This window comes from Acomys minous, assembly GCF_964271855.1.
Source record: "Acomys minous genome assembly, chromosome: 3".
NCBI lineage: Eukaryota > Metazoa > Chordata > Mammalia > Rodentia > Muridae > Acomys > Acomys minous.
In genome coordinates, this window is record NC_140485.1 from 95,542,719 (window position 1) to 95,560,153 (window position 17,435).

At 49.2% G+C, this 17,435-nt stretch overlaps 1 protein-coding gene across 3 annotated transcripts in view; it reads left to right on the top strand.

The window, feature by feature from the left end:
* Positions 1-17,435, top strand: part of LOC311593257 (uncharacterized protein) — a 191,624-nt gene that overhangs the window by 168,364 nt on the left and 5,825 nt on the right. The window contains exons 38-46 of one of the 3 annotated variants that reach the window (XM_084774458.1): positions 120-269; positions 360-413; positions 1,191-1,358; positions 4,446-4,598; positions 4,821-5,009; positions 5,583-5,735; positions 7,121-7,330; positions 10,343-10,463; positions 16,333-16,457. In XM_084774458.1, coding sequence (XP_084630584.1) covers positions 120-269; positions 360-413; positions 1,191-1,358; positions 4,446-4,598; positions 4,821-5,009; positions 5,583-5,735; positions 7,121-7,330; positions 10,343-10,463; positions 16,333-16,457 — 1,323 coding nt within the window. Of the gene's footprint in view, positions 1-119; positions 270-359; positions 414-1,190; positions 1,359-4,445; positions 4,599-4,807; positions 5,010-5,582; positions 5,736-7,120; positions 7,404-10,342; positions 10,464-16,332; positions 16,458-17,435 lie in introns of those variants that run through there. The other 2 variants (XR_014777638.1, XM_084774459.1) reach the window with 2 other exon arrangements.

A 17,435-nucleotide genomic window follows, 5' to 3' on the forward strand; every position in this document is an offset into this window, starting at 1 on the left:
CCTGAGCCAACTGAAAACGTGTCTATGAGCCAGAGCAACACGCACCCTGAGCCCTGGCTTGCCCCTGCTGCCAGAAGCCCCCGGCGGAGCTTCTGAGAGAGACACCGTTGCCTGTCCAGATCACTTTCAGGAGGGAGCACCTTGAGGCCTGCCTCCTCTCCTTGGGCTGCGATGTGATGGGAAGAGAACGCAGCAACTTCGAGACCTACTCCATGTGTTACGAGCACGTACTGCAACATGCCAGGCAGAAGCTGGCCCAGGGGGAGCAGGTAAGGTACCCAGGGACCTGTGAAGGAAAAAGCGTGTGGGTGCGGATGGCACGCACGTAGGTTGGACCGAGCCCTGCCTTCTCTTCCTAGGAAGCCGACTTGCTTCGAGGAGGTCAAGTTCCTCCTGAGGACTGTGCTGGCCAGGTAGGTCAGTTCCTATATTCTTTGTCTTACGGGAGCTCATGCTGCCTGCAGAAATCTCATCCACAAAGGCCCGTGCATACACGTTCCATTATATACTTTCATTTAAATGGTCTTCCTAGTGGACCCATTTTTTTTCCAAAGTTTTAAAAGTCGTCTTTGTTATATATTGTTTGTGTGTGTGTGTATTGGGGGGGGGGGTGGTTGGTTTTGTTATTTTGGCAGAATTTTGTGAGCACCGTTCCTTTCTTTCTTTTTTCTTTTTTTAAAATGCCAGTTAGAGTGCATTTCAAAAATGCAATGGCGTTTGGTTGAGGCGGCAAGGGGTCAAGGGAAGGCCAGTACGGGGATGCACACCAAGACAGTTGAAGGGTTCAGCACAAGTGCCGTGCTTAAGTACCAGCTCTTTGGGGCTCATTCATTCATCATATAAGAATGTTTTATACAGGGCGAGCACCTTTTCCCCCTGCCCCCCATCCCCCACCCTTCCACCTCCCTACCCACTATCCCCCCTACCCCTCTACCCCCCCTACCCCTCCTACCCTCCATCCCCTCATCCCCCACAACTCCCCATCCCCCCACCCCGGCACTCGGGAGGTACAGACACATGAATGTGGCTGTGTCAGACACTGTTTAGGACTGTTGAGCCATCCACCACTACACAGCCATGCGACAGGAAATGGAGACTGTGATAGTCCGCACGGACCTAGTCTGCCACTTGGAACCCTCCACTGCTGCCCACACGTCACGTTGCATATTCTGCATTATTTCTGACGCTAGATTGCGGAGCTCAGCCACGACATGATCTTGGAAATCACTGCTCTGAGAGCCCAGCTCACAGACCTGGAAGAGGAGAACCTGAGTCTGAAACACCAGATTAGGAAAGAGGTCCAGGAAGAATACGGGGCTTTAGTGCAGGCGTTGTTTATGACCTGCTTACACATAAAGGTAAGTGTCCCTCACCTGGGACCTGGAAAGCCCCATCCTGCGTGCCAAGGGACCCATGCTGGAATGGACTTTGAGGTACCAAGAGACCCCCAAAAAGTCAAGCTGGAAGGTTATGTTTGGTTGGGGTTTTTGTTCTTTTGAGACGTGGTCTTGTTTTGTAGTCCCAGCTGGCCTGAAATTTGCTGTGTAGCCCGTGCCAACCTCAAAGCCAAAACAATCCTCCTGCCTCAGCCTCCCTTTGCCTGGGATTATAGACATGCACCATTATGGACTATACAGATTATAGACTATGCACCACTGCAGCTGCCCAGCCAGAAGATCTTGCTGCAGAGAGAACTAGCAATGGGTTGTCATCATTTTATTTTGTTCTGTTTACATTTGTGTGTGTGTGTGTGTTTGTCGTGAGTTAGTATGCACCTGCCACAGCGCACACATGTGGAAGTCAGGGCAACCTGTGGAAGTCAGTTCTTTCCTTTCCGCACATGGTCCATCAAGCATGGTGGCAAGCCCCTTTATGCTGAGTCATCACTATCCTCTCAGGATAGACACTGGGGTTTTGGATAGCTGAGTTGTTTATTCGACATCTAGCTGCTGTTGGAAGGAAGAGCTGTTCAGCTTCAACTCCCCCCGCCCCCCCCCCCCAGTGTCTACCGCTGTCATTTCCGCTGAGTGAGATACCCAAGGGGGTGAGCAAAGAGCCTCAGTGCAGCCAGGCTGGAGCGGAGGGAGGGAACAGCTGCCTGAGAGCTTCTAGGCAGCTCTAGTATCTGAACTAGTCTTCTCAGAGCTGGTTAACCCTTACCATGCCCTTCTGCCTTTCTGCCATATTTAGAATTAGGGAGCTACCAATGAAGCCCCCCCCCCAAAAGAGGAATAATGGGACTTCCTTGTTATCATTGTGGAAACTAGACACTGTATAAAGCTGTCTGAGCAGGGGCTGGAGAGATGGCTCAGCCGTTAACAGCACTGCTCTTCCAGAGGTCCTGAGTTCAATTCCCGGCAACCGCATGGTGGCTCACAACCATCTATAATGTTATCTGGTACTCTTTCTGGCCTACAAACATACATGCAGGTGGAACACTGTATACACAATACATAAAGAAATCTTTTTTTTTTTAAACCATATAAAGCTGTCTGAGCATCAGGGAGACAGACAGAGGTCCTATGCCAACAATGCGGGAGCTTGGTCACTCTGCCCTGTGCATTTCAGGACACATCTCCATGCCCCGAGTCTATACTTTCCTTCCCTCTTCTGCATTACTTGATGTTTTCTAGAGCCCTCCCATTCAGTCCCTGACCCCCACTCCCCTACTCCCCCATTCCCCTCCAGAGCCAGCCCCACTTAACCCCTTACCTCCCACCCCTCTAGAGACTACCCCACTGAATCCTTTACCCCCCCCCTTCCCTAGAAGCTCCAGAATACACCCTAGGGTTGCTTTATTAACAGTAGATTGCCCCCCCCCCTGCTCTGTCTGTGCCTTCCAGGGGGATATTAGAGATTTTTCCTTACTTGCAAAATACAAATGCTTACACACACTGAAAGGATGGCTTCACACTGGCCTGGGCCTAGAGCCGCTGGAGGAGCGGAGGAAGGCCAGCTTCTCCTGGGTGATCATGAAGGCATACAAGGAGAAAAGGTGGACTCTCAGCTTCTCCCAGACTGAAGGGGTTCTACCAAACCCCCAGAGGTAGGGAGTCCCTGTCCTAGTCCTTGGTCCCAAGGGAACAGAGATGAGATGGGTGCTCACATGCCCATTTCTCAGGCTTGGGACTCCTGAGCATCCTAATGTGCTCAGGCTGCTACGACAGAATGCCACAGACTGGGCAGCTAAAGCACAGAAGTTTGTTTTCTCACAGTTCTGGATACCAGGAGTCAGAGACCAGGGTAAAAGCCTTCTCCCTGCAGAGGGAAGGAAAGAAAAAGGTGATCTTCTCTGCTCTTGCAGAGCACAGTCTCCTGAGGAAAGGGACCCACCTCTACGACCTTATTTTAACCTTCTATCTCCAGGCATTTGAGGTTGACTATGTGTATTCGGGAGGAGTCATGACTCAGTTTGCTGCCCTGAGTCTACAACCGCGCTTACATAAGCGGTCTGCATCCTCACTAGCTGTTAGCCACAGCCATTCAGAACAGAACATCCCATAGCCAGGTTTCCACTGGAGCCTTAGGAGGCAGCCAGCCTGTTGTCTTTCTTCACTTATCAATAGTTAATGCGATTCCTCAGTAGTGGGCTCACATACAGTGAGAGACTCATTAAAGTCTGCTCTGATGTAACCTGGGAGCCAAAAAAAAAAAAAAAAAAAAAAAAAAAAATCCACCTTTCCCAGCTAACCTGATTAGCCAGTAGATACCTCCCATGGTTCTATCCACCACTCTTGGTCTGCCGCCTGGGTCCTGCTTCTTTGTACAGGTACAGGACCCGGAGGAATGGAGCTTAGCTCGGCTGGTGGGTTCGTCCATTGGTGGATGCTCGCTCGGAGTGACAAAGCCTTCTCCAACACAGCTCTTCCATGAGCTCTCTTTACTGGGGGTGGGGGAGGGCAGGGCAGGGGTGGGGAATAAAGCCTATATAATTAACCTTGGGGAAAGTGGGTAGGGGTTTTGGGGTGAGTGAATATCATTGGCTGGGGCCGAGGTGCTGCGAGAGGAATTCCAGGTGCTAGGCTACATGACCGCCTTGAGAACTGTGAAGGTGAGGGTCGCAAGACTACATTGTGCTCGGGCATGCAGGCACAGAACAGGGAGGGTTTGGACATGTCTCAGCCTTGCTCTAGCTCCAAGCCAGTCTCCCCTGCCCCCACCTCCCGCCCCCCCCCCCCCCCCGGTCGCAAAGTCCATGTGCCGCCCCCCCCAATCCACTGCCCTTCTGGCTCAACTTGCCTTGGCGATGGCAAGCAAGGCACGTTCTAGGGCGTGTAGGTGCAAAGAAGATGGAACCCTGCTGATTATAAAGACCACACTTAAGGGCCCCTCATGTGTCTGCCTGTAATGCACGTGAAGAAAACAGGTCAGGGCAATTTTCATCCTGCCCTGCAAGCCACACAAACCCCCACTGGGCTTCCTTGACCTGGGTCTGCCATTTCCAGGAGAAGCTGCATGAGAACCAGTTTCGTCTGGTCCAGAAAGTGTGTGACCTGATCGGTGAGGTACGAGCCGAAGGGACTGCCATGGTGAAGCAGCTGAAGAAAACCTGGGGTTCTGCCAGACCCAATGAAGGAGCGAAGGAGAACACAGCCAAGGTGTGTGATCTCGTGCTGCGCTTCCTCCTGACACCCAGCCCACCCGGCATTCCAAAGGGATCCCCCCCCCAAAGCACTTGTAGTTGTTTTGAAGGGACCTTGGGATGGGGCTACACATGGTCATGCATCTTTCTGGAAGGAGTGTTTCTGGTGGTGGGAGCCATGCCCTTCTGGGACAAGGGACTGACAGTGGCCTTGTCTAAAACTAGGCCTTCTTGGCAGGAGCAGCTGGGCACCCCGGAGCAGCTGGGCACCCTGGAGCAGCTGGGCACCCCGGAGCAGCTGGGCACCCTGGAGCAGGACCACAGCAGCACCCTGGCCGCTCTAGTGTGCAAAGCGCAGAGCTTGGGCCGCTGGCGGCTGGCGGTGCAGCAGGCACACTTCAGACGTCAGCTGAGCAGAGCAGAGAAGGTGAGTGTTGAAGAGAGAGGCCCTTCCCCCCCCAACACACACCCCTCCCTAATACTTCTGCAGCTGCTACACTGGTGGCAGGTGGCAGGTCCAGCCATGCTAAAGAATGTGGCAGTTGGCAATCCATCCCCCCATTCCCCAGGGAACAGGCAACCTTAGAGCCCTGGGAGAAATAGGAAACAGACAGGCACAAGCCACCATGGAGATGAAAGAATGGTACTTAAGAAAGATGGAGAGACAGGAGGGAAATGTTTATTAGCTTTGGATTTTGTCTGTGGTAGTCTGAGGGAAGCGAAGCAACAAAGTAGTAAGAGGGGAAATCTGCTTTAAACACACTGAAGGCAAAAGACATAGCAGTGGTTGGGGAAGGTACGCTCTTTCAGAATCTGGATTTACCCTGATCTGTCGGATTGTCCGTTTACTAAACTCACACAAGCAGTCACCAGCAAGAGCTCCATTCTATGGGGATGTTAAAGGCAGGCCGTGGTGATGTGGTGACGTCTTAGCTAAGGCCTGAGACTAAAACTACAGAACAGAAGCTCACCTCCTATCTTGTGTTTGCGATGTTTGCAGGAATCCATTCACAGTCAAAAGGAATGCTTGAGGGTCAAGCTAATGGCGGAACAAGAGGTGGAGTTACTCCATCAACAGCTGCTGGCTGCGAGGCAGGCCCTGGCCAAAGCTCAGGCGGAGAACAGGAGGCTGTGGTGGCAGCAGGACACCCAGGTACCTAGGGCCCCCGGAGCTAGCCAGCCTGAGTGTGGCCACGACAAGGGACACTGTGGCTACCAGGAACAGTCACCAGAGCCTCCTAGCATTTAGGATACCATGGATCTGAGAAGCATGATGTTAGGTGCCCGGGACTCAGGACTAATGCCTAAAGGAGGTGCCTATTAGCATACCATACCGAGGCAGGCTCTCCCAGCATCTCAAGTAACGTTTATAGAGTCCTGGTTCCTCGCAACACTTCTCACCCCCCAAAAAACCCCCTCACTCCCACCAAGCCCCAGTGCCCGCCCGAGCCTCTCCAGCCCCTGAACTTTTCTTTTCTTTCTTCTTCCTCCTCCTCTCTTCTTCTTCTTCTTCTTCTTCTTCTTCTTCTTCTTCTTCTTCTTCTTCTTCTTCTTCCTCCTCTCTCTCCTCCTCCTCTTTTTCTATTTAACACACAGCCATTTTAGCCATGTGTTTTCTTGGTTCCTTCTCTTTACTTCCTTTCTTCTCTCCCTCTCCTACTCTCCTCTCCTGGCCTGGTTCAGTCCACCGGCCATGTCTACTACTTTCTCTCCCTGCTCTAGATTCTTCCAGATGCCTCCAGCTGTTCTCTCCCTTGTCTACAATAAACACCTCCCCCTCAACCATACCTAGGAGCGGCCACGCCCTCGTTTTCACTCAGCTGGAACACAAACAAATTCCAAATTTCTTCTTCTTCCTCTTCCTTCTCCCTCAGTTTTGCTTTTTTATTTCTTTTGTTGAAACAGCTCAGGCTGGCTCACATCTTGCTCAGCTCAATTTTCCTTTCTTTAACTATTGATAATCTGGTTTCTCCAGAGATATTTTGAGGGTGAAAGCAGAGCCTGAGTTGTAAACCCCCCCCACCACCTTTCACACTAATGCCTCTATTGGCGAGTCCTTGCCTCGTCGGAGTTGAACCCATTTACTGCTGCTCCTCATGAGAAATACTTTATGGCAAAGCAAGCGGTAGCTTGTGGTCACTATGAGTATTTGGTGGGTAGTTAATTAGCATGGGTTTCATCATCCAGTGTTTGGTACTGAAGAACTCAAGTTCTTCCCGGATAGTATTCTGTGGGTGCACTAACATGCCCTGGCTCTCCTTCTAGTCTGCTGTGGGTTCTCTTCCCTCTGACTGATGCCTTGGGTTCACAGTAGAGGTGCCAGCCCAGGAAGTGCCAGGCAAAGCAAGATCCTAGGGGGTCTCGGTGTTTAGCAGCCCAGGACCAAATAGTCAGGCTATTGTCCCCAGAGCCGAGAACAGCATCAGTGGCCATGCTGACGTGGCAATTATGTCACCTAGCCTCAGCTGCCTAGGCTGTCTCTGCCAATTGCTTTCTTTTCCTTTTTTCTTTTATTGTCTCCGCTCTCCCATGCCACAGACTCAACGGCTGAGGCAGTTGGAACACAGAGTGACTCAAGACTCTGTCACTCGGCAGCAGCTGGATACCATAAAAACATCTGGCATGGAGAAGCTCCTAGAAGACGTGGAGCAAAAAGAGCAACAACTGCAGCTCCTAACAGAAGAGGCTGAGCGAGCTTCAAAGCTAGGCCAGCTGCAGCAGCAGCAGCTCAACAGAGACCTGAAGTGGGTGAGCCTGCTGAGCCCACGTGGGCCTGAGGAGTCGCCGCCATATAGTGTCTGTCCTCCAGGCCTCTCTGCTGTCCCAGGCTCAGAGTCCCAGTACCCCTGCACGACATGTTCCTACGCCGCTCTAACCTCTGAACTGTGCTCTTTTAGGAAACTATGAGCCATATTCTGAAAAGCAGCAAGTATATGAAAGCTATAATAAGATTTTTTCCCCCTACTGTGTCTAGAAATATGGAATCAAACATGAACAGCCAAAGTGGATTTTAAGCATAATTTTTATAAGTACACTCCTCAGGGAAATTTTAAAAAGGGGGCGTATTGTAATGTAGGTATGGGTTATTCAAGCCTCAATAAGCAGACTACAGAAGGGAATTCAATAAAAAAACCTGACACAGAGGTGCTTTACACGTATCTGTGAATGAATAAAGCCCTTAATTCTTTCACTAGAGATAATAAGATACAGAAAAGCAATTTGAAAATTAAATCGAACTATTATTGGTCAAGGGTTTCAAGGGCTCTAGGAGAAGTTTGCTGAGGAGAATTAAATTGAACTAAGGGAACACTGACTAAAATACTTTCAAGGGAATGAAAAAGAGCAGATGAGCTGCTGCAGAATAAAAAGGAAATTAGAATTTCACATTTATAATCTGGGCGTGGTGACCCGTGTCTGTAATCGGCACTAGGGTCACCGGGGCATGAGGACTACCCTGAGTTTGATGTTAATCAAAGCTACGTAGAGAAAACACCTACAAAACCCTGACCTTTCCAGCCTTGTTCTGTTCAAGCGATGGACGACTCTGTTGGGACTGACTCTCACCGAGTCTTACCAGGGAGCTCGGCGGTACAGAGCTTATTGGAGTGTTTTGTTTTCATCAGAAGGCCTCATGCTCTATAATAATCCCAGGAAGCACAGGATTCTGCAGAGCCTGCTTCAGACAGGCTTTCAGTAATAACCTTTTAGGTGACTCGGGAGGTTGCTAAAGCCCAGGAACCAACTTTTTCCTCCCAAAGCTAGGAAAAGTGACCCAGGTACTAACCTCATGATGACCATTCATTAAAATCCTGCTGCCCTTTGCTTGCTCCACCAGCCGCTGACTGTGAGAGAGAGGTCTAGTGCCTGTGTCCTTCAAGCCGGCCCATATACGGCTACTTACCCATATTATGTTTCCCTGTTGCTGTGGTACAACACCTGACAAAAGCAACTTAAGGGAGGAAGGGTTTCTTTGGGCTCACAGTGTGAGGGGACACAGTCCATCACGGCAGAGAAGGCAAAGGTAGCTGCTACACAGAAGCCCTGTCTCCAACAAAACACACAACAACAGCAACAATAAGGGGGGGGGGGGGGAGAGAGAAGCACAAATAAACAAAAAATAAAAAGGGAGCCACGTGAGGTGGCACACGCCTGTAATCTCAGCACTCTGAAAGGCAGAGGCCGGCAGATCTCTCTGAGCTCAAGACCAGCCTAGTCTACAAATCAGATCCAAGCAGCCAAGGCTGCACAGAGAAACCCTGTCTCAAAAACAAACAATCAAAAGGAAGAGAGAGACAGAAACAGAAGACAGAGATAGAAACAAAGAGACAGACAGACATGCAGGCACACACACATACACACACACAAAGGAGAGAGACTATAAACGTGATGGTTAACAATAAACATTTATCACATTTAAGTTTGAAAATGAGGTATTGGCCAGATTCATTCATTTCTTTCTTTCTTTTCTTTTTCTTTTTCTTTTTCTTTTTTTTTGAGACAGTGTTTCTCTGTGTAATAGCTATGATACCGCCTACTTTTGGGTGGTGATTGGTTATTCTTGACCTTCTTCCCTTTGAAGGTCTAGTTCTTCAATTTCTGCCTGTCTGTGAAGTGGCTCTTCCCCAGGTGTTCTTTTCTTTATCTGTACCCTTGTCAGTTCTTCAAAGACTAAAGGCAATGGTCTTTGGATTTCACCCTAGATCCAGTGTGACCTCATCTTCTTAATTATACCTCAGAAGACCCTATGTCAAATAAAGTCACATTCTGAGTTTCTACTTTTTGTTTTGTTTTTTGAGACAGGGTTTCTCTGTGTAGCCCTGGCTGTCCTGGACTCTCTTTGTAGACCAGGCTGGCCTCGAACTCACAGTGATCCGCCTGCCTCTGCCTCCCCAGTGCTGGGATTAAAGGCGTGCGCCACCACGCCCAGCTCTTAAATTTGAGTTTTTTGGAGACAGTATTCTACACGCCATTGTATTTCTTCTTCATCATTGTTGTCATAGTTAAATACAACTACAGATGGGATGGCTTTTAAAGGAAAAATACCTGTGATTTATGCAAATGAGGGACACTTTGGATCCCTCCCTTGCCTGGCTAGGGCACACTACTAGGTCATTATGCGATGCAGAGCTAGTCTCGGGGAGCAATTTTTTTCTTAGACATGGTGGGGAATGTGCTCCTGGCCTTCGCATCAGTGGCCGAGCTGTAATGGTGATCTGGAAGAGGATCCCTCTTTCCACTGCTTAAACTGTCCAGGATGCTCCTGTGGGTCCCTTGTGTAGACGCTGAGAACTGGGGTCCAACTTCCTTTTATCCACCCAGTAGAAAAGTTGTGTTTTTTTTTTTAAAGTGGGTAAAGGTGCTTGCCTCCAAATTTGATGACACACATTTGGTTCATTGGCGACACATGGGTAGAAGGAATGAGCCAGCTCCCACAATTGTCCTCTACCAGGTGCCCAGAGACTGACATAGGGACACAGTAGATAGATAGGTAGGTAGATAGATGTTTTAACAGACACAAATAGATTAAAAAATAACCTAGTGATTCTAAAGCAAGGATCCACAGGTAGATCTTGGCCCTCTTTAATTCAGTTTACATTAGCTGTTCATTCTGGCTTGAGTCCAGCCTATCCAGGACTCTGAAGACTAACTGCTCCTCATGGGGTAGCCTTGGGCCCACACTGTCCCTCAAAAGTCACCTGGAACCAGGGGAGCTAAAGCAAGCACCCCAGCCCATGCCCTCTTCCGCCCCTCTTTCCTCAGATGAGGAGCCGGCTTGCTCAGGAGCGCAGTGTGAAGCAGGAAGCCTTTCTGCGCATGCGGGAGCTGCAGAGTCAGCTTCAGGCCGCGGAGCAGCCATCTATCCGGAAAGGCTCCCCAGTCGGTGAGCACACTCCCCTCTGTCTCCAGTGTTGGAGGGGGGCATGCGTGGAAAGGGGGGGGTCTCCATGACTCCAAGACTGGGGAACAGCCGAAGGCTAGGCAGTGGGCTCTGCGTGAGTGTGGAAGGAATGACTAACGTACGGATTAAAAAACAGTTCTCTGGTTTGCACTAAATTGTCTACCTTAGTTCGATCAGTCACAACTGGCGAGAGGCGTGTATCAACTACCACCTGAAGAACGTTAGAACATTAAATGTTGCATTGCTTGTCAGAGGAGCGTCTTAATGATTTTTGAGGCACCATGGACCACAGTTCTAAGATGTTATTAAGGAACACTAGAATTGCTGGGTGCTGGGAGCTCAGGGGCCTCTGTGAAGATGCGCCCCGGGGTTAGTCCTCTGGACAGCGTGGACAGTGGCAGTGTGGACCCCAGACCCTGGAACTGCTCTACGCTGGCTTCCTGCCCTGTTAGAGGGGTGCTGAATCACTTCCAGATTGGTCAGAAATATCATCAAATGTTGGTTATCTGCGCTTGCCCATCATCACGAGCAGGCGAGTTCTATCTGGTTGAGTGTGCAGGCTTTTGAGGAAAACCACCAGGCCCCTGACACTGCTAGCTGTGCGACTTCAAGTAGATTAAATGACTCCCCACAGAAAATGTGGGTACCTACCTCCAAGGCTTGCTCCTCCTATTAAATGGAACAGCACACACATGATACTTAGCGTAATCTTTTGTCAGTGATTGTACAAGACGGGCACTACTACGGTTTCATACATGTGTTTAGTTCCTTATCTGTGTTTCCTTTGGCTGCTTACCAACATGAGTGAGCTGAGGGGAAAAAAAAACCCTTCAGAAGCAAACTAAATGAAGTGATTTGAGGCACCCGAAGAACACAGCTGGTCTTGTCCGTGAGGCCCGTGGGCCCTTCTCCCTGTGTCTGGGCTGGCCTCGCCCTGGAAGGGCACTTTGGTGTCCCTGCCCAGCCTTACTAAGTGCTGTGCCAGCCCTCAGACAGACTGTCCTGCTGTGCCCACCGCTGCCGAGCCTCTACATGCCTTTTGCTATGCAGCGTTTCTTTTCCCCTTCTCCTCTGATGGTTTCTCTCCCATCAGACATCTCAGCAATCCCTTTTGAGTAATGTCTCCTCGAGAGCTGCCATCCTGGATCACAGATATCTGTACATTTATGGCGAACAGCCAGAATAGGGCACTCAGGAAGGTCCCTCCTTCCCAAGTTTGAGGAAGGAAGGACTTCTGGAGTAGAGAGAAGTTACCTCAGGCTTTAGGCCTAGCACAGTGTGTGTGTGTGTGTGTGTGTGTGTGTGTGTGTGTGTGTGTTGGGGGGAGGGGCGTTTGGAGCTAGGTCTGAGCCACCCAATGCACAGGCAAAAAAAAGCCAACAATTGAGTCTTTAGATTGTGCTTTGTTCATGGAGCCAGCAATCTGAGAAGACATGAATTAACGTGGTGAAGATTTGTCTTCTGTGTCATTACAGTCAGCAGATTACATGGGGGGGCCCTGGGGGGAACAAAGGCAGTCAGTAATTGCAAAGTTTCCTCTTGCTCCTCTGGTCAGGTGGTCAGTCTTGTCTTTGAGGTTTGTGGTGTTGCCACTCTGCTCCCCGTCTCCTCTCAGTCTGCAGGGGGCAGCTTCACGGACACGCAGGCCGCCACGTCTGACTACCTAGATTAACGGTTAACTCAGAACAAACAAACCATCGACAGTATGCACCTGCAGATTCCTTCCTGCAGAATGGAAAACAAAACTGCCTCCCTAACGATTCACCCAACAGCCTGGCTGCTTTACCTGCCTGTACTATGTACACAACCCTCTTCAAACAATTCCCCTAGCAACCTCACATCTTCTCCTGCCCGGGACTACACATACGGCAATGGTTCTCCGCCCCTAGCTATAGTCAAATGCTAACAATTTCCGTCTGAGCATATTCTCAGCCTAGTCTGATATGAGACAGAAAGGCTGGTTCGGCCTGAGTTTGGATGCATGCACAGGAAGGCGAATTGTGTCCTCAAAGTGAGCTTTTAGGGACATTACCCTACTCATCAAGTTGTGCATATGCAACTGGGTGTGCGTGTGATGGTGAGATGCATGATGGGAAGGGGCTATTCATAGTAGGGAAAAAAATAATTATATAACCTAATCTGAGGGTCAAAACGGACAACTGCCCAATCTGTGCCCCTCATGAACCAGCCTCCTCCTTCTCTTGAGCCCCAAGAAAGGAAACCCTAAACAGTGACCCTGGTCACTCTTGTGGCTGGCAGTCACTCTTGACAGCATGCCCCCCTCTCATCCATGCCTTGCCTTGCTTTGAACAGCGCTGCCATGCAACTTTTGCAAGTCTGTGCTGTTCCCTGTTTCAATGCTTGAAAAAAAGAGCTCAGGAACCTGGAAAAGCCTGGCCCGGGACTCCCACCGCAGGTGGTTTGGCCGAGAGCAAGGAGGGTAACGTAGTGCAAAGCCTAGAGGCATGGGATACCTTCAGGGGAGGAGCTTAGAGCGGGAGGGCGCGGGAGGGCGCGGGGGGGGGGGGGGGCGGGAGGGCCTTTGGTTGCTGTGGAGCTGCTGGCACAAAGGATTCGGGTTGTTCTTGCAGGGTCCCCTTGTCACCGGAGAACTGCGGTTCCCTATTGTGGCCTCCTAGTCTTTTTGGTGAAAGAAGTTAAAAACAGACTCAGGAAGGTAAAGGAAGATTTTGCTAGAACTTGAGAGGCTAAGTGGCCTCCACCTCAGCAGCCGCAGTGAGGAAGGCGATGGGAGGAGGAGAGCCGCCTTTCCAGTTAGGGTTGTTTTCAGCCAACAGCGGTCAGGAGCAGCTGCCGGGGCAGCCTGTGGCAGCTGGTATTCAGAGAAAGTATAAGATTGTTGGGAGTAACAGGAGATGTGCTAGGATTTTGGCTAATAGACAATAAAAGGATTAAAAAGAAGGAAAAGTTGTGGGTTTTTAGTTTGAAAAGCATGCAGGCTTAGTGTAAAGGTCTGCGAGCCCTGCACGGGGAAGAGTTGGTGTGCCTAAGTAGGAGCTGTCTTCTGAGTGAGGTAAATATTCCTGTAGTCTACTTAGCATGTCTTCAGCATCCCTGAAGGATGGGCTTTCTGGCCAGTTGACTGAGAGACCCATTAAGATTAATTCTTTTTGTTGTTGTTGTTGCTTGTGTTTTAAACTTTTTAAAAAATTGATTGATTTATTTTTATTTTATGTGTAAGGATGCTGTGCCTGAATGCGTGTGTGTGCAGCAGGTGCAGAACCCGGGTCCTCTGGAACTGGAGGTACAGGCAGTTGTGGGCTGCCGTGTAGCTCTGAACCCGGGTCCTCTGGAAGAGCAACCCACTGAGTCATCTCTCCAACCCCAAGATTAATTATTTTTCTTTTTCTTTTTTCCAAGCTGTCCTGGGCTCACTTTGTAGACCAGGTTGGCCTTAAACTCACAGCAATCCACCTGCCTCTGCCTCCTGAGTGCTGGGAATAAAGGCGTATGCCACCACTGCCCAGCCCCAAGATGAATTTTTTTTTTTTGAGACAGGGTCTCTCTGTGTAGCCTTGGCTGTCCTGGATTCACTTTGTACACCAGGCTGGCCTCGAACTTAAAACAATCCGCCTGCCTCTGCCTCCTGAGTGCTGGGATTAAAGGCATGTGCCACCACACCAAGATTAATTCTTAAGGGAACAGACATTAGCATATAATTCAAGGGTGGTTTAGAATGTCTTTTCTCCAACCAGGCATAGAGGAAGAACTCAGGTTCTATTATTTAGGCCAGGAGGAAGTGTTTTCCCCTAATAGGGCCGCAGCAAAGCCCTGCTACCCTTACATTAAGGATGGGCAACAGCCAGGCTTGGTGGTGCCCGCCTTTAATACCAGTACTTGGGAGGCAGAGGCAGGCGGATCACTGTGAGTTCGAGGCCAGCATGGTCTACAAAGTGAGTCCAGGACAGCCAAGGCTACATAGAGAAACCCTATCTCGGGAAAAAAAAATTTTTTTTAAAGGATGGGCAAAACCAATTACAAGATTTGGATCCATATTCAGTGGCCTCCAAGCCTCCTAAACGTCTTATAGCCACCTAACAACCTGAACCCTCAAGAGAGTTGCTCGCTCGCCTCTAGTAGTCAGTTCCTCACAGCCATGAAAGCTAGACCAATCAGCGTCCCCTTTCCTTCCTGGGCTATCCCAGTGGGCAGGCTCCCTTCCATTACCTTCTCAGGAGTCTGGAGAAATCCTTTACCTGTTTCCTTTCCCAACACTTGTATTTCCTGTCGGTTGAGGGTCCTGGATGACAGTGCTCTAGAGGGCATGACCCAGAGGAAGCCTGCAACTAGCAATTATGTATTGATCATGGAGGTGTCAAGACCATAAAATCTACTAACTAGGAGCCTTCCGTGAGTGTGGGCTTGACGGCTCATGCCTGTAACCCTGGCATCTAGCCTCGATGCTCAGTCTGTGCCAGCACTGAAGGCAGGAAGGAATGAGTTTGATGCCAGGCCATATACATATATAAAAACAATGAAAATCAAACAAACTTGAAAGAAACCCACCTCCCTGGACCATACATTTCTTCTCCTGTTAAGTCAAACTTCTTTCACGTTGTAATCACTCTCTTAACTCGCCTTACTTACTCTGCAGCCCACATTCATTAGGGAGAAGGAGACAGAGACACACAGAGAGAAACACGGAGACTTCACATTAACTGCGGCTATTAATTTGAGCAGTCAGAGGTAGATTTCAATTAACTATTGGGAGTCTTTCCACGATACGGATTGCAGACAAGTCAAGAGTTGCTATTCTCAGTGTGTGACTTCTATCTACTTTATGGGCCAAAGTGGCTGCTTAACCTTTCCGACCAACAGGAAGCGAGAAAACAGGAATGGTTCACTGCTCTCTTAAAGGGCACTTCCTGGAAGTTACCTAGGGCCTTTGGAGTAGATCTCATGGGCTGAGACTTAGCCCAGAAGACTGGGGCACCAAACGTCTGACAAAAATACTGGGGACTACTCCTAAGGAAGAAGAAGAATGGCACTGAGGGACAAGGACAGGTCTCTGTCATACCACCTTTTGCTTTTCACTGCCACTGATCTTGGCAGGATCAGAGTTCCCCAGCTCCAAGGACGTGGGCACTACTGCGTTCCCACTGCCTCCCTCAGCCACGCTTAATCAGATAGCTGAACACCTCTCAGCTGCTCTTCCTGCTCCTTTCTGTGCTGTCGACCCTTGAGGCGGTCGGTCAGTCCTCTGCTTTCAACCTTTGTTTCTAGGCCCTTCCTCCCACAGCCAAGCTCTAAAGAGCAGAGCCATTTGGAGCGATGTCTGCCTCTTGTCCCATTGTTTCTGGGTGGTGAGAGCCTTGGATCTTATGGCTTTAATCACTGTCAAGTCTATACCTGCAGCTCAGAACTTTCCTCTCTGCTCTAGACCTGTACATCCAGTGACTACTGGATGCCCCTACTTTGGAGTCTCTAGGTCACAAGTTCAACAGGTAAATCAGGACCCATCTTCGACTGTCTCCGGTCTGACTCCTTTTGGGAGGGAGGTGCTTGCTGTCTCAGCAATTAGTGTTGCCAAATACCCAGCTGACTTGAGCCAGAATTTGAGAGCCCATCTTCCTTACTCATGATTCTAGCTCACTAGCCACATCCTATCAATGAGAGTAGCCAGCAGTCTCCCCACACTGACCTCTCAGAGACCAAATCTCCTGCGAGTTCCTCTTCCCTTGGTCTTGTCATCCCCAGGCAAAAACCCTTGTCCTCACTTTGACATCCTTCCTTGAAGTCAATGCTTAGTTTAAGTTCTAAATGTTCCTAAGTTCAATCTGGCTCTGTGCATTGTAATAAGAGATCTGCTGTCTTTTCTTTTACCTTGCAGGGCTTATATCCCAGACCCGCTGCTCCCTAAACTCTGCTTCAACATTATCCAGATACTCTCAGCAACATTTTTCAATGACTAATGTTATGGGCAGCAAAATGACAAGAATTCAAAGACCAAAGACTGTGAGTGATGAAAAGCTTGATTTTATGTAAGAAACACACAAAAATTGGACTGAGTGTTGTGAGTCTAGGGTCACTTGAAACTTACAGGAGAACAATTCTACATCGGAATATTACCTAGGTAGTTTTGGTCTGTTTTACATAGTTCTAATGTTGAAATAAACCCAAGGGCACTTTCTGGATTACAACTTACTCAATGGCCCTGGAAATCAGTATGAGAGCTTTGCTGTAGTCTCTTTGAGTCTCTTCTTTAATCATCTACAATAATTAATTACCAGTAAGTATCATTGGGTCTCTCATCAGAATTCTTCCTGCCTCCATCTTTTATTTGATTGATTTGGTAAACATATGTCACATGCATATCTGCGCATGTTCCAGTGGGGTGTGTGTGTGTGTGTGTGTGTGTGTGTGTGTGTGTGTGTGTGTGTGTGTGTGTAGTCTACCACATTGGTCCTCGGGATTAAACTCAGGCCATCAAGCTTGGCAGCAAGCACCTTTACCTACTGCACCTTTCCTTGTGTTGTATTAGTTGAAAGTGTAATTTCGCAACTAGTTTTAAAGGACGTCTGCTGCAGCATTTAAAATATAGTTAAGGGGCTGGAGAGATGGCTCAGTGGTTAAGAGTGCTGCCTGCTCTTCCAAAGGTCGTGAGTTCAATTCCCTGCAACCACATAGTGGCTCACAACCATCTGTAATATGATCTGATGCCCTTTGTGGCCTGCAGGTATACATGCAGGCAGAGCACTGTATACCTAATAATAAATAAATCTTAAAAAAAAAAAAAGAGCTGGGCGTGGTGGCACATGCCTTTAATCCCAGCACTCGGGAGGCAGAGGCAGGTGGATCGCTGTGAGTTCAAGGCCAGCCTGGTCTACAAAGTGAGTCCAGGATGGCCTAGGCTACACAGAGACACCCTGTATTGAAAAACCAAAAATAAAATAAAATAAAATATAGTTAAGAAAGGCTGGAAAGAAGGTGGAG